The sequence below is a fragment of the Ambystoma mexicanum genome, chromosome 5q, assembly GCF_040938575.1.
Source record: "Ambystoma mexicanum isolate Mex_15411 chromosome 5q, UKY_AmexF1_1, whole genome shotgun sequence".
Taxonomy (NCBI): Eukaryota; Metazoa; Chordata; class Amphibia; order Caudata; family Ambystomatidae; genus Ambystoma; species Ambystoma mexicanum.
In genome coordinates this window covers 88,283,630-88,302,889 of record NC_090933.1, presented here as the reverse complement: position 1 = coordinate 88,302,889, position 19,260 = coordinate 88,283,630, and the positions used below count along the sequence as shown (strand labels likewise).

Sequence of the window (19,260 nt, the reverse complement as noted above, 5' to 3'; positions counted from 1 at the left end):
GTCTGCACAGACACAAACACTTGACTTAGAGACTACAAAAATAATTTCTTTAACTTGATATTCCTATGGCTAAAGTGTTCTCTAAGTACCAAGGTGAGTGAACATTTTTGGTGAATGCTGAGAATGAGATACCCATTTGTCTATTCCGATTTGAGAACATTATTTTCCATTCATAGATAAGTCTACCACCAGACATAGAAAACAGGACAGTTCTTTAAAGAAGTTATAGTGAATGGAGGACCTCTATCCAATAGTCTACAACTAGGAACCTCTCTCTGATGTGTTCTAATAGAAGGCAGTTGGATTCTAGGCTATTCTGCTGAAGCTGAATTTTAATGTGGAAAATACACTGACTCCTACGAAAAGAACATAGGATCCTGAAATACATAGAGCAGCATTTTGGAAGTGAAAGGAGTTACTGCATGAAAGACACCGGCAAGTGTAGTGCAGTATATATTGATTATTTATTCATTTGAGATATGTTGAGCATGGCAGGCCATCGGGGGCAGTCTTTGTTCAGTAAGAGGCAATTCAAAAATGCAAGTGAGTTTTAAAGTGCCTGAATGTTTGTGAGTGTATCTTCAGGGAGAGGAGGCAGGTTACATTCTGCTGGCCCTGAATGTCCTCCAAGGGGGCCTCTGATGGTTGACAAAGGCTTTAGTGTGGGCAGAACCCATACTAAGAGGAGTGAGGTTACAACCTGCTGGCCCTGAATGTCCTCCATGAGGGCACCCCTTGGTTGGAAAAGTCTTTAGTGTGGGCGGAACCAACACTAAGCAAACAGTAGATGTTGGAGGCAGTTTTAAGCATTTGCTTGGTTATAAGTGGCAATGTTCCTGGGTGAGGAATGCCTCATATCCAGCCAATGATGAGATCTGTTTCACATATTAAAAATTGGGCTTGAGCGAGGGTATACTTTTCAATTGGGATGTCTTCACTGTAACGTGAGCTGAAGATGAAAGAGCTTACTAATCTGGAATTTGAGGACTTCTTCCTCTGCTTGAATTTGTGGTGATAGGGCCTTAAAGTGAGCAGAGCCTTAAATATGTAGGTGTACCCATATGCCACCAAATCTATTTTATGTGGTTGGGTGGATGAATATAAAATGTAAATTGGCTAATCTGAAATGACTGGGTAGTTGATAGGGACTTGGAGAACTTGGAGTGCAACCGCAGAGGTGTTTTTGGACCAGGAACATGGTCAACAAATGGGCTCTTACCAGTATGTGGTGCTAGTGAAAGGTCATCAGTTTTGGCGCGATTGTCTCATTATTAAATCCTACTGTGCGATTAGTGCCATCATTTCGGACTATTTGTAGTTTTGAGTCTGGAGAGTGCAAGTTCCGGTTTGTCCTGATGAATGCAGTTTCCCAAGAAACGATGAAAACCAATTGAGGGTTCTACCTTCTCTCTTCTATGCCTTTTAACTTTGTAGATTTAGATTATCTTCACTGAGTGAATACTTTATTGAAAGCTGTCATATTCCAAAGCAAAAACATTACACCAATCACAAATGTAAAGAATCAATTAAAACCTTTTATAAATGTATTCAATGTTTTAGGAATGTTTATTTCAGAGAGTGCAAACATTCTGCATAGAACTCTGTGGCTTTTTCTTGTTCGCTTGGACATTGTGAGAAGAGACCCTGTGATACTAGGGCTCTCTTAACAAGTGAGCACCATCAAAGAACATAAAGAAATTCTACAAATAAAATACAACATAATTTGTTTGGGGCGGAGCTTGCTGGGCAGCCAGATGGATGCTTTTCCTGCGGGCTCCGCCAACTGCACCGATTCAGGAGGCTCTGATTTTTGTTTCCAGCTAAAAGGGCTTATTCCGGATAGCCTCAGAGTGCAGAGGCACCATGGTACTCTGGACTGAGAGTTTGGGATCAATGGATGCTGTGGATATAGTTACTGTGTGACCTGAGTGCTCTCCCTGAGCTGACAGGGACTTTTCCAAATGGCAGACCTCTTCTCAGAGATTATGAAGCTTAGCTACACTTGAGCACAGGGCAAGCTTGAGATTGGATGGGGAGTGAGGGGGCGGGTGTGGTGGCAGAGCTGGTAGAATGCCGCGGCTGAACCTGGGATGCTCGAGGAACAGCAAGGAGAGGAGTGAAGATGCGACAATGGAGGCGTGGGAGTGACAATGAAAAGTGGGCAACTGGGTTAAAGCATCCCCCTGGATCTCTAGAAGTCTGTGGGCGCTGATGTTTCAAAGTGCAAGATTCGGAAAGGAAGTGCAATTGGGGATAACTAAAGTGATGGCTGTCGAGCGTGCCCGAGGAATCTCAGGGAAGTCATCCCAAATGGGACACTTCGGCCTGTCACAAATCTGGAAGCCCTACATGAGCATCCTGAGTTCCCTAGGACAAGCGATGTTAAGTATGCTAAGGAGCTAATTCTGGAGGTGCCAGCTTACAAGGATGGCATATGGACACACTCTTCTCCCTGGAGTCATTACATGGGGTGTTTGAGGGGATCCTGGGATTGTCCTGATCTGAAGGGATCTTGGAAAAGGGGAGCCCAGGTTTGAAAGAGACCAGCATTCAGTTGTCTTGCTGTTTTATGATGGAGGAATGCAAGGATGCCATTGAAGGAGAAAGTGCTGTTACAAGACATGATCCCTCAGTAAGCAGTTAAACCACAATTTATGGAGCTCTTTGACATTAAGTGGGTTACTGAAGGGGGCAGGAAGATCTTCAGGGAATGTGTTAACTTTTTTTTTTTGTAAGAGTTTTATCTTTTACTCACCCAGATGTTACCTTTCCTGAGAAAGGGTTCTGGCCAAGCTGGTGACAAGATAGCTAGCAGTCCTAAAACCATTAAAAACTGCTGTCACTCACCCCGCCCAAGCCGCAGAACTTCTGGAAACTATACACCAGATGTTTGCACCAGTGCCAGATCCAGATGCATTCTTCTGTACTATTGGACGAATTGCAGAAGCAGGTAAGAGAGACAACGATATTTGGGCACAATACATCAGACACATTCTTTCTTACCTGGACTCTGCAATCCGCCCTCCAGCTACCTAATGCAGATTAGCAGATGCCTTATGATATGCCGTGAGATGTGATACTAAACTGGGGTTGGATAAGGAACAACACCACCAGAAACAGTGAAAAGCTTGGATTTTAAGGTATTTCAACTTCATAAAATTAATTTAATAGTTTGTACAAGCCAATTATGGCGGCATTCGACACAGTTGACTTTGATATTCTGAAATGCAGGCTGACCAAAGTCGCCCAAGTGTCGGATAATTCCCTACGATGGTTCTCATCTTTCCTGTCTGATTGGACCCAACAGGTGTAAATTGGGGCTCTTTACTCTCTCTCTCTCTTCCCCCCTTTCACCTATATTATTTAATGTCTACAAGGGACCACTATTGAGCATTTTTTCCAAATTCGGCCCGTTTCCACTCTTATGCCCATGATATACAGATCTGTGTCAGGATTAACAACTCATCAGATTCAATCAAATGAATATCTGACTGTGCTCAAGAAATGCAAGGCTGGATGTTGGCAAAATGGTTGAAACTTAACCCCTCCAAAAACAGAGGTTCTTTTATTCAGCCCCAAACATCTTTTGGCTGACTCACATCACCACCCCTCTTGCCCTGCCCTTTTTGATCTTCCTATTTCTTTCACGCATGAAGTAAAACATCTTGGCTGCATTTGGCACTCTAATTTGAACTACAATCTGCAGATCAGTGAGACAGGAAAGTGCATTTCGTTTTATTTTTTATTACCAGCTCATACTTCTGCAGCCTATTTTTTATCTCACTGCGAAAAAAGATTTATTAGCAGCCATTGGATAATTGATAAACTCTAAACTTGATTACAGTAATGCCATTCTCAATCAAATCAACTTAATTCAAGCTCCTAATTAGGGGATCTGTATATTCTGAAACGCGTTCGGCAAAGATTTCAAGCAGTGGAATCTTCTACATTGAAATTTAAACATTCTGCTTATAAAATACTCTCTTAGTTACCAGCTGGAAGTTTGCTCATTTTGCATATGTTTTTATAACTCTTTTTTTCAGACACTAATTCTTTAATTTCTATACTAAAAATAATCTAACTTGGCTAAGAACATTTACGTTTGACGGATTTCAGTTTATTGGTTTGCAGGGGATAGGAGTATCCTCAATGATAGGACACTATTCGATGTAATTATTTTGACAACCTAGACCTAGGGTTGTTTTACCCCCAGCAAGCTTAATAACATTAATTACTTTACATTTTTGAATTCCTTAAACAGAGACAATACTTGTGTTGTGACTTGAAGTTTTAAGGATTGGTTAGAAGCTTGGATGTTGCCACTAGAAACACAGCACCAGATGAGTTACAGGATACATGATATCCTGGAGAGGTAGAATGGGAAGTGAACCTATGAAGTAAGAAAGGAAGAGTTGTCAAGGACCAATTTGTAGCCTCCTACCTGCAAGTTTGCAACAGCCTGTGTGACAACTACACAAGGCCACCTTGGATTTAGGGATTCAAAAGGCTACTGGGCACCAACAGGCTCAACAGTGGAAGAAGATGGGACTGGAAATTGTGGTCTGGAATTCGCTACCACCACCGTCGCCTTCCAAGTCCTCTAACCTGCCTGTCTGAGTAGAAGACAGTAATAACTTCGACAACCGAACAAAGCAGATTAAAGTGGCAATATCGAACAGATTGCCTGACACTGCCCTACTCACCATTCCTCATAGCCAATAAATACTTGTTACTGTGTTCCAGCATTAAAGGGCGAGGAGGAAGAGGTGGACTGGTGTCTCATCCCAGAATGAAGTGAATCGCAAGACAGTCTTGTTCAACAAGATTCACAGGCCGAAGGCATACGAGAAGAGCAGTACTATGTTCCTCTGTGGCTTTAAGGTCAGACGGTCCAAGCCCTTTTGACTCAGGAAGACATCAGAGTGTCTTGTGAGCCAACCTGGTTTATCCTGACGGGCTTCTCCTCTGCAATCCGGCACCGATATAGCCTGCATACACAGAGTCTAAGTTGTGCAACTTAAGGCCTGACTGCAGTTTCAAACAAAGATAGAAAACCTCAAAGCAGAAATAGCAGTCATGGCTGGGTTAACTAAAAAGTAAATGATTGGGACAGATCACTCCTTTGGAACAGCCTCCCCCTCCCCCTGTTCCTTTAGCAGGATATTCTCAAATTCCAGAAGCTCCTTAAGATTTTCCTCTTTTCCTACCCCTTCTCTCCTCTGCTGATTCCTTCTCTGTGGCCCTTATGCATTTTCAGGGCTTTGGCCTCCCACACCAATTCTTCCCAGCTCCTGTCTATCCACAGCACTTTGCATCTGCACACCCTCCGCTCTGGAGCCTCGCACTTACACCTCCATTGGCCCTGGCCGTGTAGCACACAACACTCCTAGCACAGCACACAACACTCCTAGCACTTCGTCCATGGCTCACCCACAAGCTCGGACTCCCCAGCACTTACCCCCTCTTCCCTCTTCCTTTCTGCACTTGCACATTCTGAATAATCACAAGGCATAGTAGGTTTGTCCCTCTCCCTCTTCCCCCTGTGCTCTTAAATATTGTGTTGTGATGTATTTCACACCCTCCCTACCCTGTGGGTGCTTTGAAACAGTATATCCTTATTGTATAAGTGCCTAACAAGCAAACAATAAATAAATAAATCTACCCCAGTCCGACAGATGGTTTCAAGGACATTAACATTCTGAATAATCCTGAGTGACTGTACCACTCCCCACAAAACCCTTAAAGGAACATAACTGCTAGGAGGGGAGAAACAAGACAACCAAGAATTGGTCTAGTAGGGAGGAGCTTCATAGCCACAATACTCCATCACCAAATACACTGTTACAACCCTGTTGAGGGTCGGCTGGAAGAAAGGTGGAGATATGTGATGAAATGATCTGATGGGCCCTGAGGTTTGGAGAAGGATAGATCATGTGGCCAGGAACCGGCCCCCACTATGTGATCCAGGGCCCGGGAGTTCCATGAAGAGGATCCTCTGGGACTTTCCCAGGTTGCATCTGAATGTCGCTGGCCCTTTGGGAGTGCTTAGTTTCCTGAAGTCAGCCCTGCATATACCTGGTGCAGAGAGCCATGAGGAACATAATAATGAATGACTTTCTGACTTCCATTGGTTGAATCCCCACAAGAATACTACAAACTGCATACTGTCACTGAGCAGAAAGACCAGGGAAGAACATAAGAATACTTGAGGGGCTTGTAACAGGTAGGCATTTAAAGTCGCTTTCACTTGACGAATTCTTAGTTTCCTGAAGTCAGCCATTACTTTGTGTCCCTTCCTGCATCTCAGCACCCCATAGTCATGCCAATCTTCTTGAGGAGACAAATTAAAGTCTGACAGTTTCCCGGGCAATGGTGGGTGGTGAATTGTTTAATTTGAAGGGAGTAAATGTTTGCCTGGAATATGTGGGAGCATTTAAGCGTAGCCAGGGAGCCAAAGCAATCAAGACGAGTTCAGAGGGTTTCTCCTCTGAGAAAATTCTTTATATAATGGGTTAAAATGGCGCATTTTACAGCACATCTTCTGTGAAAAATTATGTAAAAAGCCACAGTTACAATTGGTTTTGTATGGTAGCGCAAGAAAAAACCCATTAGAAGCACGTCACCAACAGTGCATATTAGCATTTTCCAACACATTTTCAAGCCAACTTTTCACACAACATGCGCCAGTATAAAAACAAATGTCCAAGCATGCTGCACCAATGTATGCCAGTGATGCAATATAAGAGGACTATACCAAAATGTCGACCAGTACAATTACTGCACTTTTGATCAATACCAAAATTCAGACTGAATCCATAGTCAGAATTTTGGTAAGGGGCAAAAGTGGGATCTGAAACGATATGTCATTTATAATGCGCCTATACACAACTGTTTCAAGGCGCGACGAGGCAAGGGAGGGGGAACAGAGGGAAGACAGAGACAACGATCTTACTAGGCCAGGTGACATTGAGATCGTGCAAGTGCAGGGGAGGGGAGAAGGGGAAAAGTGTAGGGGGAAAGAGGGAGGGGGCCGTGTGGTGGATATGATAAACAATAAAATAAATAAAGACAAAAAATTAAGATGCGGCCAGCTGATGGCAATTGCAAGGGTAAGTGCAGACATCAGGTCTCAAGTGCAGGTAGGGGGCTGCAGGGATACAGAAACAGTCCCTGAGTGCAAGGGTTTCCAGGGGGCATTGCAGGTGTGCAACTGGTGGGGAGGGGACCTGGGCCCGAGAACAGAGGGTAGCCAGGTAACCAATGCAGTTACAGTTTCAGCCAGGAAATCAGCAGGGGAGAGGAGGAGAGAAAGCAGAAACAAATAGGAAGGTCAAAAAGAAATCCCATTACACCGAATAAGGAGAGCGGGGGTTGCAGGGGTGTCCCCCGCTCTTCTTGTTCGGTGTAATGGGAGATGGGGGTTGCAGGGGAGGATGCAATTGATTTTTTATTAAAAAGGACCCTGCAGTCCCAGTTACGAGCTACGATAGTGGAAGGTAATTGATGCCGCAGGGACAGAGATGAGTTGGAGGCACACACAGAAGTGCGCAGCCGAAAAGTAAGGAGGGAGGAGAGGCGGGTAGGTGATGCAGGCCAAATTGATCACATCGATCCCCATATAAGAACTTACTCCTTTGGGCTATGCCAGCAAAATATCCCATGCCGCAGTAAGCACACATGTCGAGACTGGCTGTACCAATGCAGGCCAGTCTAGCCATGTAATAACACTTATCGTGTTTGCTTTAACCTTGATGTCAAGTATAAAATGCCATGCAACAGTAAAAGTATATCCAGACTGGCTGCACCAATGAAGGCCAGTCTAGCAATGCAATAAATATCTTCATACTGGCTTGACCCTTCATACCAGTAGAAAATGTCATGCCACAGTAAGAAAACATAACTAGACTGGCTGAACTAATGAACGTCAGTCTAGCAAAATTATAACACTCATCATGTTGACTTCACCCTTTATGCCTTGTAACAAATGCCATGCCATAATAGGAAATCATATCCATATTGGCTGCACCAATGAAAATCAGACTAGCATTTATATTGGCTTTACCCTCTATGCCCTGTAAAAAAAACATGTTCTGATGCCCCCTCCCCAATCAGAGGCCCGATCCTGGTCAGACACATGCAGATTCACACACCATTCCTACATACACATTCACTCTCTGATCCATATACAAACCCATCCCACATTTATACACATGCACACATGCACCCACACAGCATTCATACTCTCCTTCATCCCCATACGCACCTATACAATATACACTCTCTCATGCACGTGTGCATACTTACAGATGGAAACCTATGCATACGTACATACAAACATCATTTCTGGACCTGCAGTGTAACTACAGACTGCCTGACGTGATGGCACTCCAGCTCTCACGCAGCAAGCTACAGAAACCAGAAAGGTGAAAGACCAGAGCGTCTCCTTCACACTACTACAGGGGCACTGAATGTGTGCGGATGTTCAAGAGTACCCCCAGGGCACATTCAGGTCTGCAGTACCCCAGCCAGCATCCCCAATGAGCCGTTAAAGATTGGGGAAGCAAAACGCCCCCTGCCTTTCATGGTCCATTGGACATGCGTGCTGAGGACTGTAAACCCAGGATCCTCCCTCAGCAGCTTACTGCAGCTAGAGGAGGTCTCAGTGTTGTCACTGGGCTGGTTGGGCTCATCCATAATTAGTGGTGGGTCAACAGCCTGTTGCCCATTATGGACGATCTGAACCTGTTCCTGTGTCAAAGGGCTTGGGCAGTCTGATATTACAGCTGCAGAGGATCATAGTACTACCCTTTGGCTCTTCTTTGGGCTAGCATGTCTGGGGATCTAGTAGGCAGAACTTCAGCGAACTCAGGCCTGCAGCTACTCGCTGCAAATAGCCATGAGGAATATCAGAATGAAGTACATGTGGACTGCTGTGGATTGTACATACCATATATTGTCACTGATCAGAGAGACCAGGGAAAAGCAGAATGTTTGTAACCTCAGTATCAACCCTCCCCACGCTCATGTTCTATGCACGTTCCAAGATGCCCGGCTGACCCTCATAAATGCTTAGCCACAGATCCAGGACCAGCGGGACCCTGCTGCTTCTGTGACAAGGTGAAAATTGTCGTTCAAACGAGCCAATCCCTGAGGAATACACAAAATCATATTCACCTGGAATAGAAGGGATGACCATAACAGTGGGAAGGTCTATAAAGCCCAGAGGTGAAAAAAAAGAGCTTGTTGGAGGCGAGAGGAGCAGAGATGAGGAAGCTGATTTGGCAGAGGCTTGAGAGAGGGAGGTGGCAGTGAGGAAAAGAAGGTGGTTTGGAGGAAAGGGACAGAGGTAAATAATTGAGTAGAATCAGGAGGCTGAAGGCAGCATAAGAAGGTAGAAGTGGAGATAAAGTGGGAGAGGAGGAAAGGCATCCGGATGAGGTGGTGAGAGAACAGGAGGATGCAAAAGGAGAACAAGAGGTGGTGACAGGAGAGCAAACGGAGGATGTGGTGAAAAAGCAGGACGCGGTGATGAGAGGCCAGCAGGAGGAGGAGTAAGATCCAGAGAAAGGGGTCTGTTACGAATATGTTTAGCTCTTCATTTGCGTGTCACATCAGCATCCTACATTAAGGGTCAGCATCGCTGTCACCTTTGGGGAGACCTCAACTGAAGTCTGCCCTTTCTACCAGTAGCCTGAAGGACCTGTACACTATGGCGGCATGACAGCTCTTCTCATCAGGTTGGAAGTGAAAAAATGGTACGTGACTCTCCATGCACCCTCACCTCCATATTTTTAGTTTGGGCTATTAGGTGGTGCTGAAAGCGCTACCTTTAAAGCCAGAACTATTGTCATTAACACAAGAGCTTCAAATATGGGCTCTGAATTGAGGATCTGTAATGCTTTTCCAATAGAGATGATATTTGAGGAGGGATACACAGTTGTAATCCCTCCCATTCCCTGCCCCATGTCAACGTAATCCCTATGAATACTCCCACCCATTCCTGCCCCTCTCGGAACTCTTTAATTTTGTGTGAGCTCTCCCATGGAGGCAGCCATTTTGGATAACTGTCTCTAAGGAAGCTCTCTGGTCGGCCATTTTCGAATGGTAAATATATCATGCATCTTCCAAATAAAATGATAAATTGTTTGAAATAGCTAAAGTCATTTGCATATTGGGAGCTTGCTTTTCCTTGGAGGATGACAACATCTATTTATTTTTTTAAAGAAATTAAAATACATTTAAACAAAAAAGCAATCATTATTCTCATCCTAATGAGAAATGTTATAAGATTTTTGTTTAGATGTATTGTAATTTCTTTAAAAAAAATGAATAAGGTGTTGTCATCCACCAAGAAAAAAAGATACATTCTATCGAACATGCTTCCATATATTCCTCTTTTACTGTAAAACTGAAACTTTTCTATAAATTCATATTAGTGTTAACGTAACCCCTCTTCCATTGTTTTATCAGTTGGGAGAAGGGTGAATGATGTATTTTCCAGAGTTTTCTGGGATGTTGCCTGCCCTCTGTTTTTGCAGCACATTCTCCTTCCTGGGTGTTTCTTCTGTCTCCTCGTGTGCTACACTCTGCATGAAGTTCACACTCAGTGGTGGTTTCACACCTGGATGAGTGAGTGTTCACTGAGCGGGCACTTACGGGAACTTGGAAACCGCGCGCTAGTACTTAAGAGAAATTGGGAGAGGTGGAGGAGGCGGAGTATTTTGTAGCATCTTTACTCTTGCTGGTAAATTCCTGTGCTGGAGGTGTGACCGAATGAAAGAAACTAACAGCAGGCACTTTTGTTTACATCCATCTGATCCACATGAGCTGCTTTCATATAAGAACCGTTATTTCCAGCTTAGAAGGTGGTGTTATGTGTAATAGTAAACTGCCAGGGCATGCTGCACTGCCCTGACATTTCCTAGACCAGAACGATGTTTGAATGATTTCTGTCAGCGGAGCCTGCGCTCTGACTAAGGTTATTTAATTATTGCAACAATCTTCATAATGTCTGGACTTCCATAAGTACCCTTGACATTTCTTTGCAGTCACAGTATTCTTTGTTACTTTTGTCACGGTTTCCTTCCCAGTAAACCCTCTGTACCTCAGTTAATCTTGCTCATTGTTCCAACCATTTCTATATTTCTAGTCTTGCTTCTATCTCTTAGTTTCGCTCACCCTACCTCATTTTTAGTTTGTTGACACTTGCGACACCTATAAGCCAAAACTATTGCATTAGAGTACAGATAGGGAGAAATGCCATTTGAGGAGGAATACACAGCTTGAAGCTGTTGTTTGGTTATTTGCTCACCCATTGACTGCCCTTGGCCATGCTAATCCCTGTTGCCATACCCACCCAGTCCTTGTCCTTGCATCGCCCAAACCACCTCCTTATGGGAACTCTTTGAGCTCTCTTTAATCAAGCCTTACCATCAAACTTTGCACAAAGTGTCTACCAGGGTGTTTTCAAAGCTGTATTCGGAGAGTTACTGAATTAATTGGAGTTGTAAACTCGAACTGGGGAAATAAAAATGTCTTATCCAGGTCTACCTTCAGCCACTTGATTTATAAGCACTGTGCATGTCCTTCACTGAGGTCCTGTTAAAACAAGCATTGGCAAAGCAAACAGTTTTGGCTTGTGTATAACTATTAGGCATTTGCCAGGCACTGCTATTAGATGCCCAGGTACTTGCACCGCTTTGCACCTGCTACCATCAATAGACAGTTAATGCCAATACAACAGTACCTGGCAAGTGCCTTTTCCATGCTTACAGGAAAGCCCAAAATGCTTGATTAATATAAATTGTCCCTTCAATTATCCAATGGCACTCCCTCCGAGAACACCAGCTGATAGTTCATGATCTAGCAGCTAGAATGCACCTCTAAAGTGATTGTCATCTCAGTCTGGCACCACGTATTTTCGGCACATCCACTTTTTTGAACTGGGGATATTGAGTGTACATGTACCCAACCTTAACCAACACACTCCCAACCCCACCTCACACCTGATTGTGTGCTTCCTGTTGCTGTATTCTCCAACTCCCTCTCAACCCAGCCCGTCATCTGGATCTGGAAACGCAGGCATGCCCATAATCCACAGAATTCACTTGCAGGAGCCTGAGTGCCAGGAGACTAGCGCAGAAGTAATGAGTCTAGCATGCATGCGTATGACATTCACATACTGTTTCTATATAGAACTGCTTCAGGGCCTGCCTCTCCTGCCAGTAGAAAGAGTTGATATTGAGATGTTCTGTCATCTGGATGTGACAACTCATGGATGTTTTGCTTCCAAATATTATACTGTACAGTAAGTTAAAATGCATAAGTAATTTCCATAACTCCAACACTTTGTGTTTTGTTTATTAAAGATGCGGCTTAAACAGAAAAGAAAAATTAATATACAGTTCATATCACACAATTTTGACCTGGCTTCATAAATTAGGTTCTGAAGGTTCTCTTCCGTGAAGACTCACAACAATCAGATTCAGGCGTACGTTTTCAATTTCAGTTTTCAGGACACATCATGCAGTCATGGGAAAAGCATTACCAATAGAACAGTATAAGGAAAACTCTGCTTACCATTGCATCAGTGTACTCGTCCAACTTTTCGTCTGAAATCTTATTTTTGTTCTGCAAGAAAAGGTCTTGCAGGAAGCCCTGTCGACACAAGAGGAAGATAGCATTTATTTCGCTCTTACCCTGGTGACCTCTTCTGACATGGTTTCTCATGGGGCATCTTTGCAAAGGGCATAGTGGCCTACTGGCCACATGTCATCAGTTTCATCCTCAACCAATGCCCACTTTTTAGCTAACCACATTTTTCCTGCTGAATCTTACAGTTGCCCCTTTTCCATTCCAGCCGAAGGCCTAAAAGTCACAACATGTAAAGCGTTGTTGGCTGAAACAGCCAGGATTGGATAAAGGTGAACCTGTTGGCATTGGGCCAATGGGGTTCTTTGTACATTTTTGGCTCTAGCATCAGTAGAAAAGGAACATTGTCTACACAGCATAACTCCCTGAATCCTGTCATCAGTGGTTATTAACCCAGCCTTAAAGTCTGTCAGTCAAACAACATTTTATTCGGCATAAAAACCTTTAAGTACAAAACCACACATATCACACATTCCATAAAACGACGATACTTAAACGAAATTTTGTTGCCGATTATTCTAAACTACAATTGACATAAAAACTTTCAATATAAAAGAAAATGTTTCCCATTGTTCGTAAAACATACTGTATATAAAAAATACTATTTCTTACCAGTATTCAAAAATACAAATAATACAATTATCAGTCTGAAAGGACAGGTAGAGGGTATGGGCCTCCAAACTTTGATTTAGGAGAGCCCACATTTTAGTTAGAATTGTAATAAAGAAAATCTCAGAACAAAGTAATTACTAACCGCAGTGCCACTTGCTCTCTGAATGTTGCACCCATTTGTGATGGGGTGCGAATTCCGTGACGCAGATACAAGATACCAGCGTGGTATGAGCATCATACCCCTGTGCGGTAGCAATACAGATCAATGAATCAAAAGAAGAGATTGACTACTCACTCTGAGCTCCACAGCTGATATGAAGCCGCTGCTGTCTGCATCATATTTCCTCCAAATCTATTGGAACAATTCAGGACAAATTAATCAAGGCAAATTCCAACTGTGGGAAAATCCATACATATATCTATCCCCCAGCCCCTTACTTATTTATTTATTTGAATTTATAAAGCGCCCAGCTGCCCGGTGGCATCGTGGCGCTGTTACTGTATATTCACTTAATGCATGTTACGACAGATGTTTCAGAGGCAGTAACAGACATTCAATTCAATGACCTTCGTTTCTCTTCCATTTTGTATGCATTTGCTGTTAGGAGTAGCCCCCCCCCCCCCCCGGCTCTCAAGCATTTCACTTTGGTTGTAGGGGATTATCTGCTGCAATCCAGCTTGAGCCTGTCTCTGAGCTCCATGTAAAAAAAGAAAAGTGTAATTCAGTGATGGAGGAACGCCTTTCTTCTTTGCTCGAGGGATTCTGAGCTCCTGATCAAAGTGGTGAAGAAATCCGACATTCTCCCCTCCAGTTCCAGCACCACCATTCTCAGGGGGGGTGGAAGGATTGGAGGGCAGATTTGTGGTTTACAGCAGCAAATGCTGCTAAAATCCCTCGTTGTGGGAGAAATATGTGCACTGGTGGCACTTGGAGCATCTCTTAAAAGACTGCCACTTTTCTAATTTGAGAAAGTGTCCTAAACCTTTCAGCGAATTAGAAGAGTGTTGGTGCCGTCTGGGAAATGCTATTTGTTATAAAGGAAAGATGTTTGCAGGAGAGGTGAAGGTTTAGGTGCCGTATATTAGCTCTTTTGTTTTGATAGGCAAAAGCAGGGATCTGCCAGGAGAATTCTTTGCTGTCCCGACTTGCATTCCTGATTGGTTTCCAGGGCCGTTGATAGGCCGCAAACCAGGCACATGCAAAAGCTGAGGCTTTCATGTCCCTCCACCACATTCCTTCGTTGTTAGAATATGGGGTTTAAGAAAAGTGTTCCTCCTTCATAGGACACTTTTCAATTACATCATGCACCTCAGAATCAAGCCCTATGTGGCTATATTTATATGCAGTGCGGAGCAAATGAGAAAAGTGTTGTTCCATCATGGAATGGCACTTTTCTTATTTTACATGGAGCTCAGAATCAGGCGCTCAGTCTAGCATGCTTTCAGCATCCCAAATGGATTAGTTAATTATAGGCTTGTTTAGTGGAAGGATCACTGGGCAAAATGGTGAGCTGCAAACCAAGCAGATCGCCATTTGGCCCAGTGATCCCGCCGCTACACAGGGATCCCATCACTTTGCTTTGGAACCTGGGCATTTGGCCCCAAGTATAATATTCTGCATGCAACATGCATTGATTGGGAACATTATAGACTCTGTAGTGTTTGTGTCCAGTTTTGAAGATATGAGACGAGGTTATGATATGATATGATATGATATGGCATTTGTAACGCGCCTATACACAGGTGTTTCAAGGCGCGACGAGGCAGGGAGGGGAGGAACAAGGGGAGACAGACAACGATCCTACTAGGCCAGGTGTCATTCAGATCGCGCAAGTGCAGGGGTGGGGGAGGGGGAAAAGTGCAAGGGGAAGGGGAGGGGGGAAGTGCAGTACAAGGTAAGTGGCGTAAAGTAATAAATAAATAGGGCCAGCTGGTGGCAAGTGCAAGGTAAGTGCAGAACAAGTGCTGGAAAAGGGGGGGCTGTAGGGATACAGAGACAGTCCCGCAGTGCAGAGGGGTTCCAGGGCATCAGTGCAAGTGGAGAGTGGCTGGGCCCAGGACCGAGGCCGTTAAGAGTGGTCCAGTTGCAGAATCAGTGCAGTTTCACTGAAGAATATTAGCTGTTCAGCAGGGGAGAGGGAGAGAGAAAGCAGAAGCAAAGAGGAAGGTTTTGAGGTGCTTCCGGAACCGGAGATGGTTCTCCTCAAGTTTCAGGGAGGCAGGAAGGCTGTTCCAGAGGGAGGCCCCTGCCGCGGAGAGAGATCTACCCCCAGCTCGTTGCTTCGAGAAGCGGCTGACCCTGAGGGAGTTGGAGGCGGATGAGCGAAGGGCTCGGAAGGAAGATATTTGGGAAGAGAGAGTTGAAGGTATTTAGGACCAAACATGTGTCAACTTTAAGGGCACTCTTAACAACACCCTAACATTGTTTTCTTCCAAGGTAAATCTGGCAAGTTGATGAATATTACCTACTAGCGCCCAATCCAGTGTACCCTATTTAATCTATGTTGATCGCATCAAGGTTTTGGTAAACCTGTCTCAGTACCTGGGGCAGCTTAAGCCCACAGGCCACTATTAGCTCTGCAAACTACTACACCATGTATGTCTTGGTACAGAGTGAGCGGTATTATCCACTGTTTGTCTACATTCACTTTATCATGGTGTCAGATGTGCTTACCGCCATCACTGTGGGTCCTTCCTCTGGCCTTCGTGCTCCCTATCTCCTCTATGCAGAGGATGGAGCTGACATCTCGTCCTAGGGCGTGAGGTGGAGGGGTTCCACTGTGCTTCCTCCTGTGCTGGCTGTCTCCCTCCTGTGTCTGGGTACGGGGCTGCAGACCCTCGCTCTTAGGTCGTCCCAGCGCTTGTGAAAGTCCTAGGTTCTACGGGGTACGGTTTCCACTGCCTAAACACTTGCCATTATGTCAGCCCATATGGCTGTTTTCCTCTGGGCTGAGGATTTTCGGTCTGCTGTCGAATAGCTCTTTGGCATGCTCCACCACTGTATCTGCTAATGCAGTTAGCTCAGACTCTGTGAATTTTGCCTTCCAGAGCTAAGGGTCTGGTAAAGGGGCCTTTCTGTCTTGTGCCATAATGTTGACACAACTATGGGGACTGGATGCCAGCAGGAAATGGGTGATTCGGAGTGTATTGAGTTTTTAAAGATGGCTGCTGCTACGCTTCCCGTTCTGGCAGCGACGTTATTTCTGTATCGGTAATACCGCTGTTTATTTGGCAGTATTTCTGGCAAATGCATATTTTTGGCAGTAATACCAGTCCAGCGTTATTACCATTACCAGCGGGTTGGTGAGTGCACCCGTGCAAGGTCGTAATACTGTGGTACTTCCGTCAGTCAGCCCACCAGTAACGGTAACACTGCCAGACTGGTATTAACGCTGTTTTACTGGTATACTTATAATGACCCCCATTGGGTTATCCTTCTCCCCAATGACATTTAAACTAACTCCATTTTCTGGCACCAGTCCGTTGCTTTTAGCTCTATCAGATGGTTGTTCATCAGGCGTTCTCTGATGGACAACTGCTTACTCTGCAGTGAGATGGATTATACCAAGGGAAGCAGTCTCAGAGACCTCAACTTCCAACGTCAATCGAGAATTCTATTTTCAACCGTGCTGTGCGTAATACAATGGTATATGCAACGACTTGAGGCGGGATTCCTGATTCATGATTTATTTGTAGTTATGTTTGCAATTTTGCCCTCTCCAAATATCCGCAAAGGGTAATTTGACGGCAAGGAATGATTATGCCAATGGAGAGCCAATATCAGAGCACAATTTATCTGGGTTGTTAAATGGCACTGCCATCAGGTCCCACAGTAGTGCCAGAGGGGTTCTCTCTTATAACACAATATACTTCCACTCAAACCGGTTCAGCACCGGGCTGCTTTACTAAACATGTAATACTGTGCTGCTCTTTCCACGTCCCCTACATCACCTGTCTTGATCCTGTGTGTAACCGAGGACCAGGAAGCATATATGTAAAACCTTATGATACCTCTTTTATCTTCATGAATTTGAAAGGAGTTTCAAAATCTGTCCCCACATTTTCATCCCCTCCCAGTCAGACACCTCTCGCTCAAAATCGTTATGCCGCCCCTTCGTATAGGTCCACGTGGCTAGCCTAGTTGTGATAGTTAAGTCTTCCTGTAGTTTCTAAGAAGTCATTCAAATTTCTGATCATAAGGAAGATGGCTGAATGCTTGCGAAGAGAACTTGGTGCTGCTTCTGCAGTTATCTTAGTTTGGCAGATTCTCAGAGGTTGAAAGAACACTTGCATTGTCAAATGGACACAAATTCGCTATTACAAAACAAATCAAATTTCACTAAATGATGGTCCCCGATCATGCCACCATAACACCCCCTTATCTTACCGAAAGAATACACCATGCACCCACTCTCAGACCCAAATGCGGCCTATACTCACATCAACTCACAATCCCCGCCTTTAACAGAGTCAAAGCAGGAGGCTCCAGTTTTGAAGTGCTAGCACCAAAATCTTGGAACTCCCTACCACTCAAACTTAGTAAAGAAACTTCTCTCATGGCCTTCCGAAAGGCTCTGAAGACCAAGGGGATCATTACGAGTTTGGAGGCAGCCATGGCGCTATTAGCGCCATGGCTGCCTCCAAACCCGGGTCCGTGTCCGGTCTGGTTGAATGGGGACTTACCGGGACATTCCGACCTATGCAGACCAGGTAAGTCCCCATACAGTTTACCATTCCCCATTCCCATTTCAGCCCCCATAGGGCTCAATGGGAATGGGGAAGGCGCTAATAACAGGCCCGCAAATTGAGGGCCCGTTATTAGCTCCAAGGTCCCTTAACGGGACCCGCAGAGAACCCCTGGGACCTGCTAAGGGACCTCAGAATAGGGCGGTAAGGGTTTACCGGCACCGGCATCCTTACCGGTGACCGTTAACCCTTACCGCCCAATTCGTAATGACCCCCAAAGTCTTTCTCCCATGTAACCTGCACCTAAGTGAATATTCTGTAACAGTGCCACGATGCCCTAGGGCAGTTGTGCGATTTATAAATGGAAATAAATAAAATAAATAAACAATCTGGATTCCAATGAATCAGCGTAAGATGAGAAGGGGGGTTGTCAGGCTTTTTTTGTGTTGCTACTTTATTCCAAACTCCTTTTCTGCTTACGGGGCTTGCACAGAAAGACACAGTTCAGAGACTTGTTTCTAAGGTTGAGGTTATTTCTCTAGGGCCTGCTTACTCATTGTTTGCCCCCCCCCAGATATTGAGGACTTCAACTCGCATTAGCCCCTGCCAGTTTAGACACTGGAGAAGAATGATGGGAGATGTAGACCACATCATCTTGCATGCCACATATTAAGTAACCATGTGTCAGGGGCTTCCAGATACTGCTCTAGCCATATGTCACCAAACATTAGTCAAGTCTCTACATTGCCAAGAAGTAGATCAATAATTTGCAAGAGACCAATTCTCTTCATCCTCTTGCACTCTTTGCCGAAGACCTGAAAACCCTTGCCCAATGTTGACGACATGAACTTCGCAATCAAGCCCTGGAGCAGAGACATTTTGGCCTTCAAAATTCCAACTGGGATTGATTGAAAGCAAAAGCCACAGCAAATTTCTGTTTCGCGTGCTAATACTTTCTATTACATACTATGACCAATCTGCTATATTTCCCCAGTTCTCTTTTCATTGATTCTAACAGCCTGGAGCCATTTACTCCATATTGCACATAGTATGTTTTAAAATAGCCCAGATACTGAATCAGACTCTAAGTCCAATTCAGTGGTATACAATTAACTTTGGTGGGTCTGTGGTTCATACAGGCTCTGGGCGGAGTGGTAGTACAGCAAGGTAGGTTGTAGCAAACCTGTGATACGTTAATAGGCCTTGCAAGCTTACAAACTGCTGTTTAGTCCGTAGAGAAGCATTTCTTGTCACAGCAGCATTTTGCCTAATAGCAAGGTCGCCACCATATAAACCTTGGTGACCCTGCAC

At 44.5% G+C, this 19,260-nt stretch overlaps 1 protein-coding gene across 2 annotated transcripts in view; it reads right to left on the bottom strand.

Moving 5' to 3' along the window:
* Positions 1–19,260, bottom strand: part of SCGN (secretagogin, EF-hand calcium binding protein) — a 447,132-nt gene that overhangs the window by 151,398 nt on the left and 276,474 nt on the right. For both annotated transcript variants that reach the window (XM_069620566.1, XM_069620565.1), the window contains 2 exons: positions 13,559–13,615; positions 12,580–12,657 (listed from right to left, as the gene is read on the bottom strand). In XM_069620566.1, the coding sequence (XP_069476667.1) occupies positions 12,580–12,657; positions 13,559–13,615 (135 nt within the window). The remainder of the gene's footprint in view (positions 1–12,579; positions 12,658–13,558; positions 13,616–19,260) is intronic.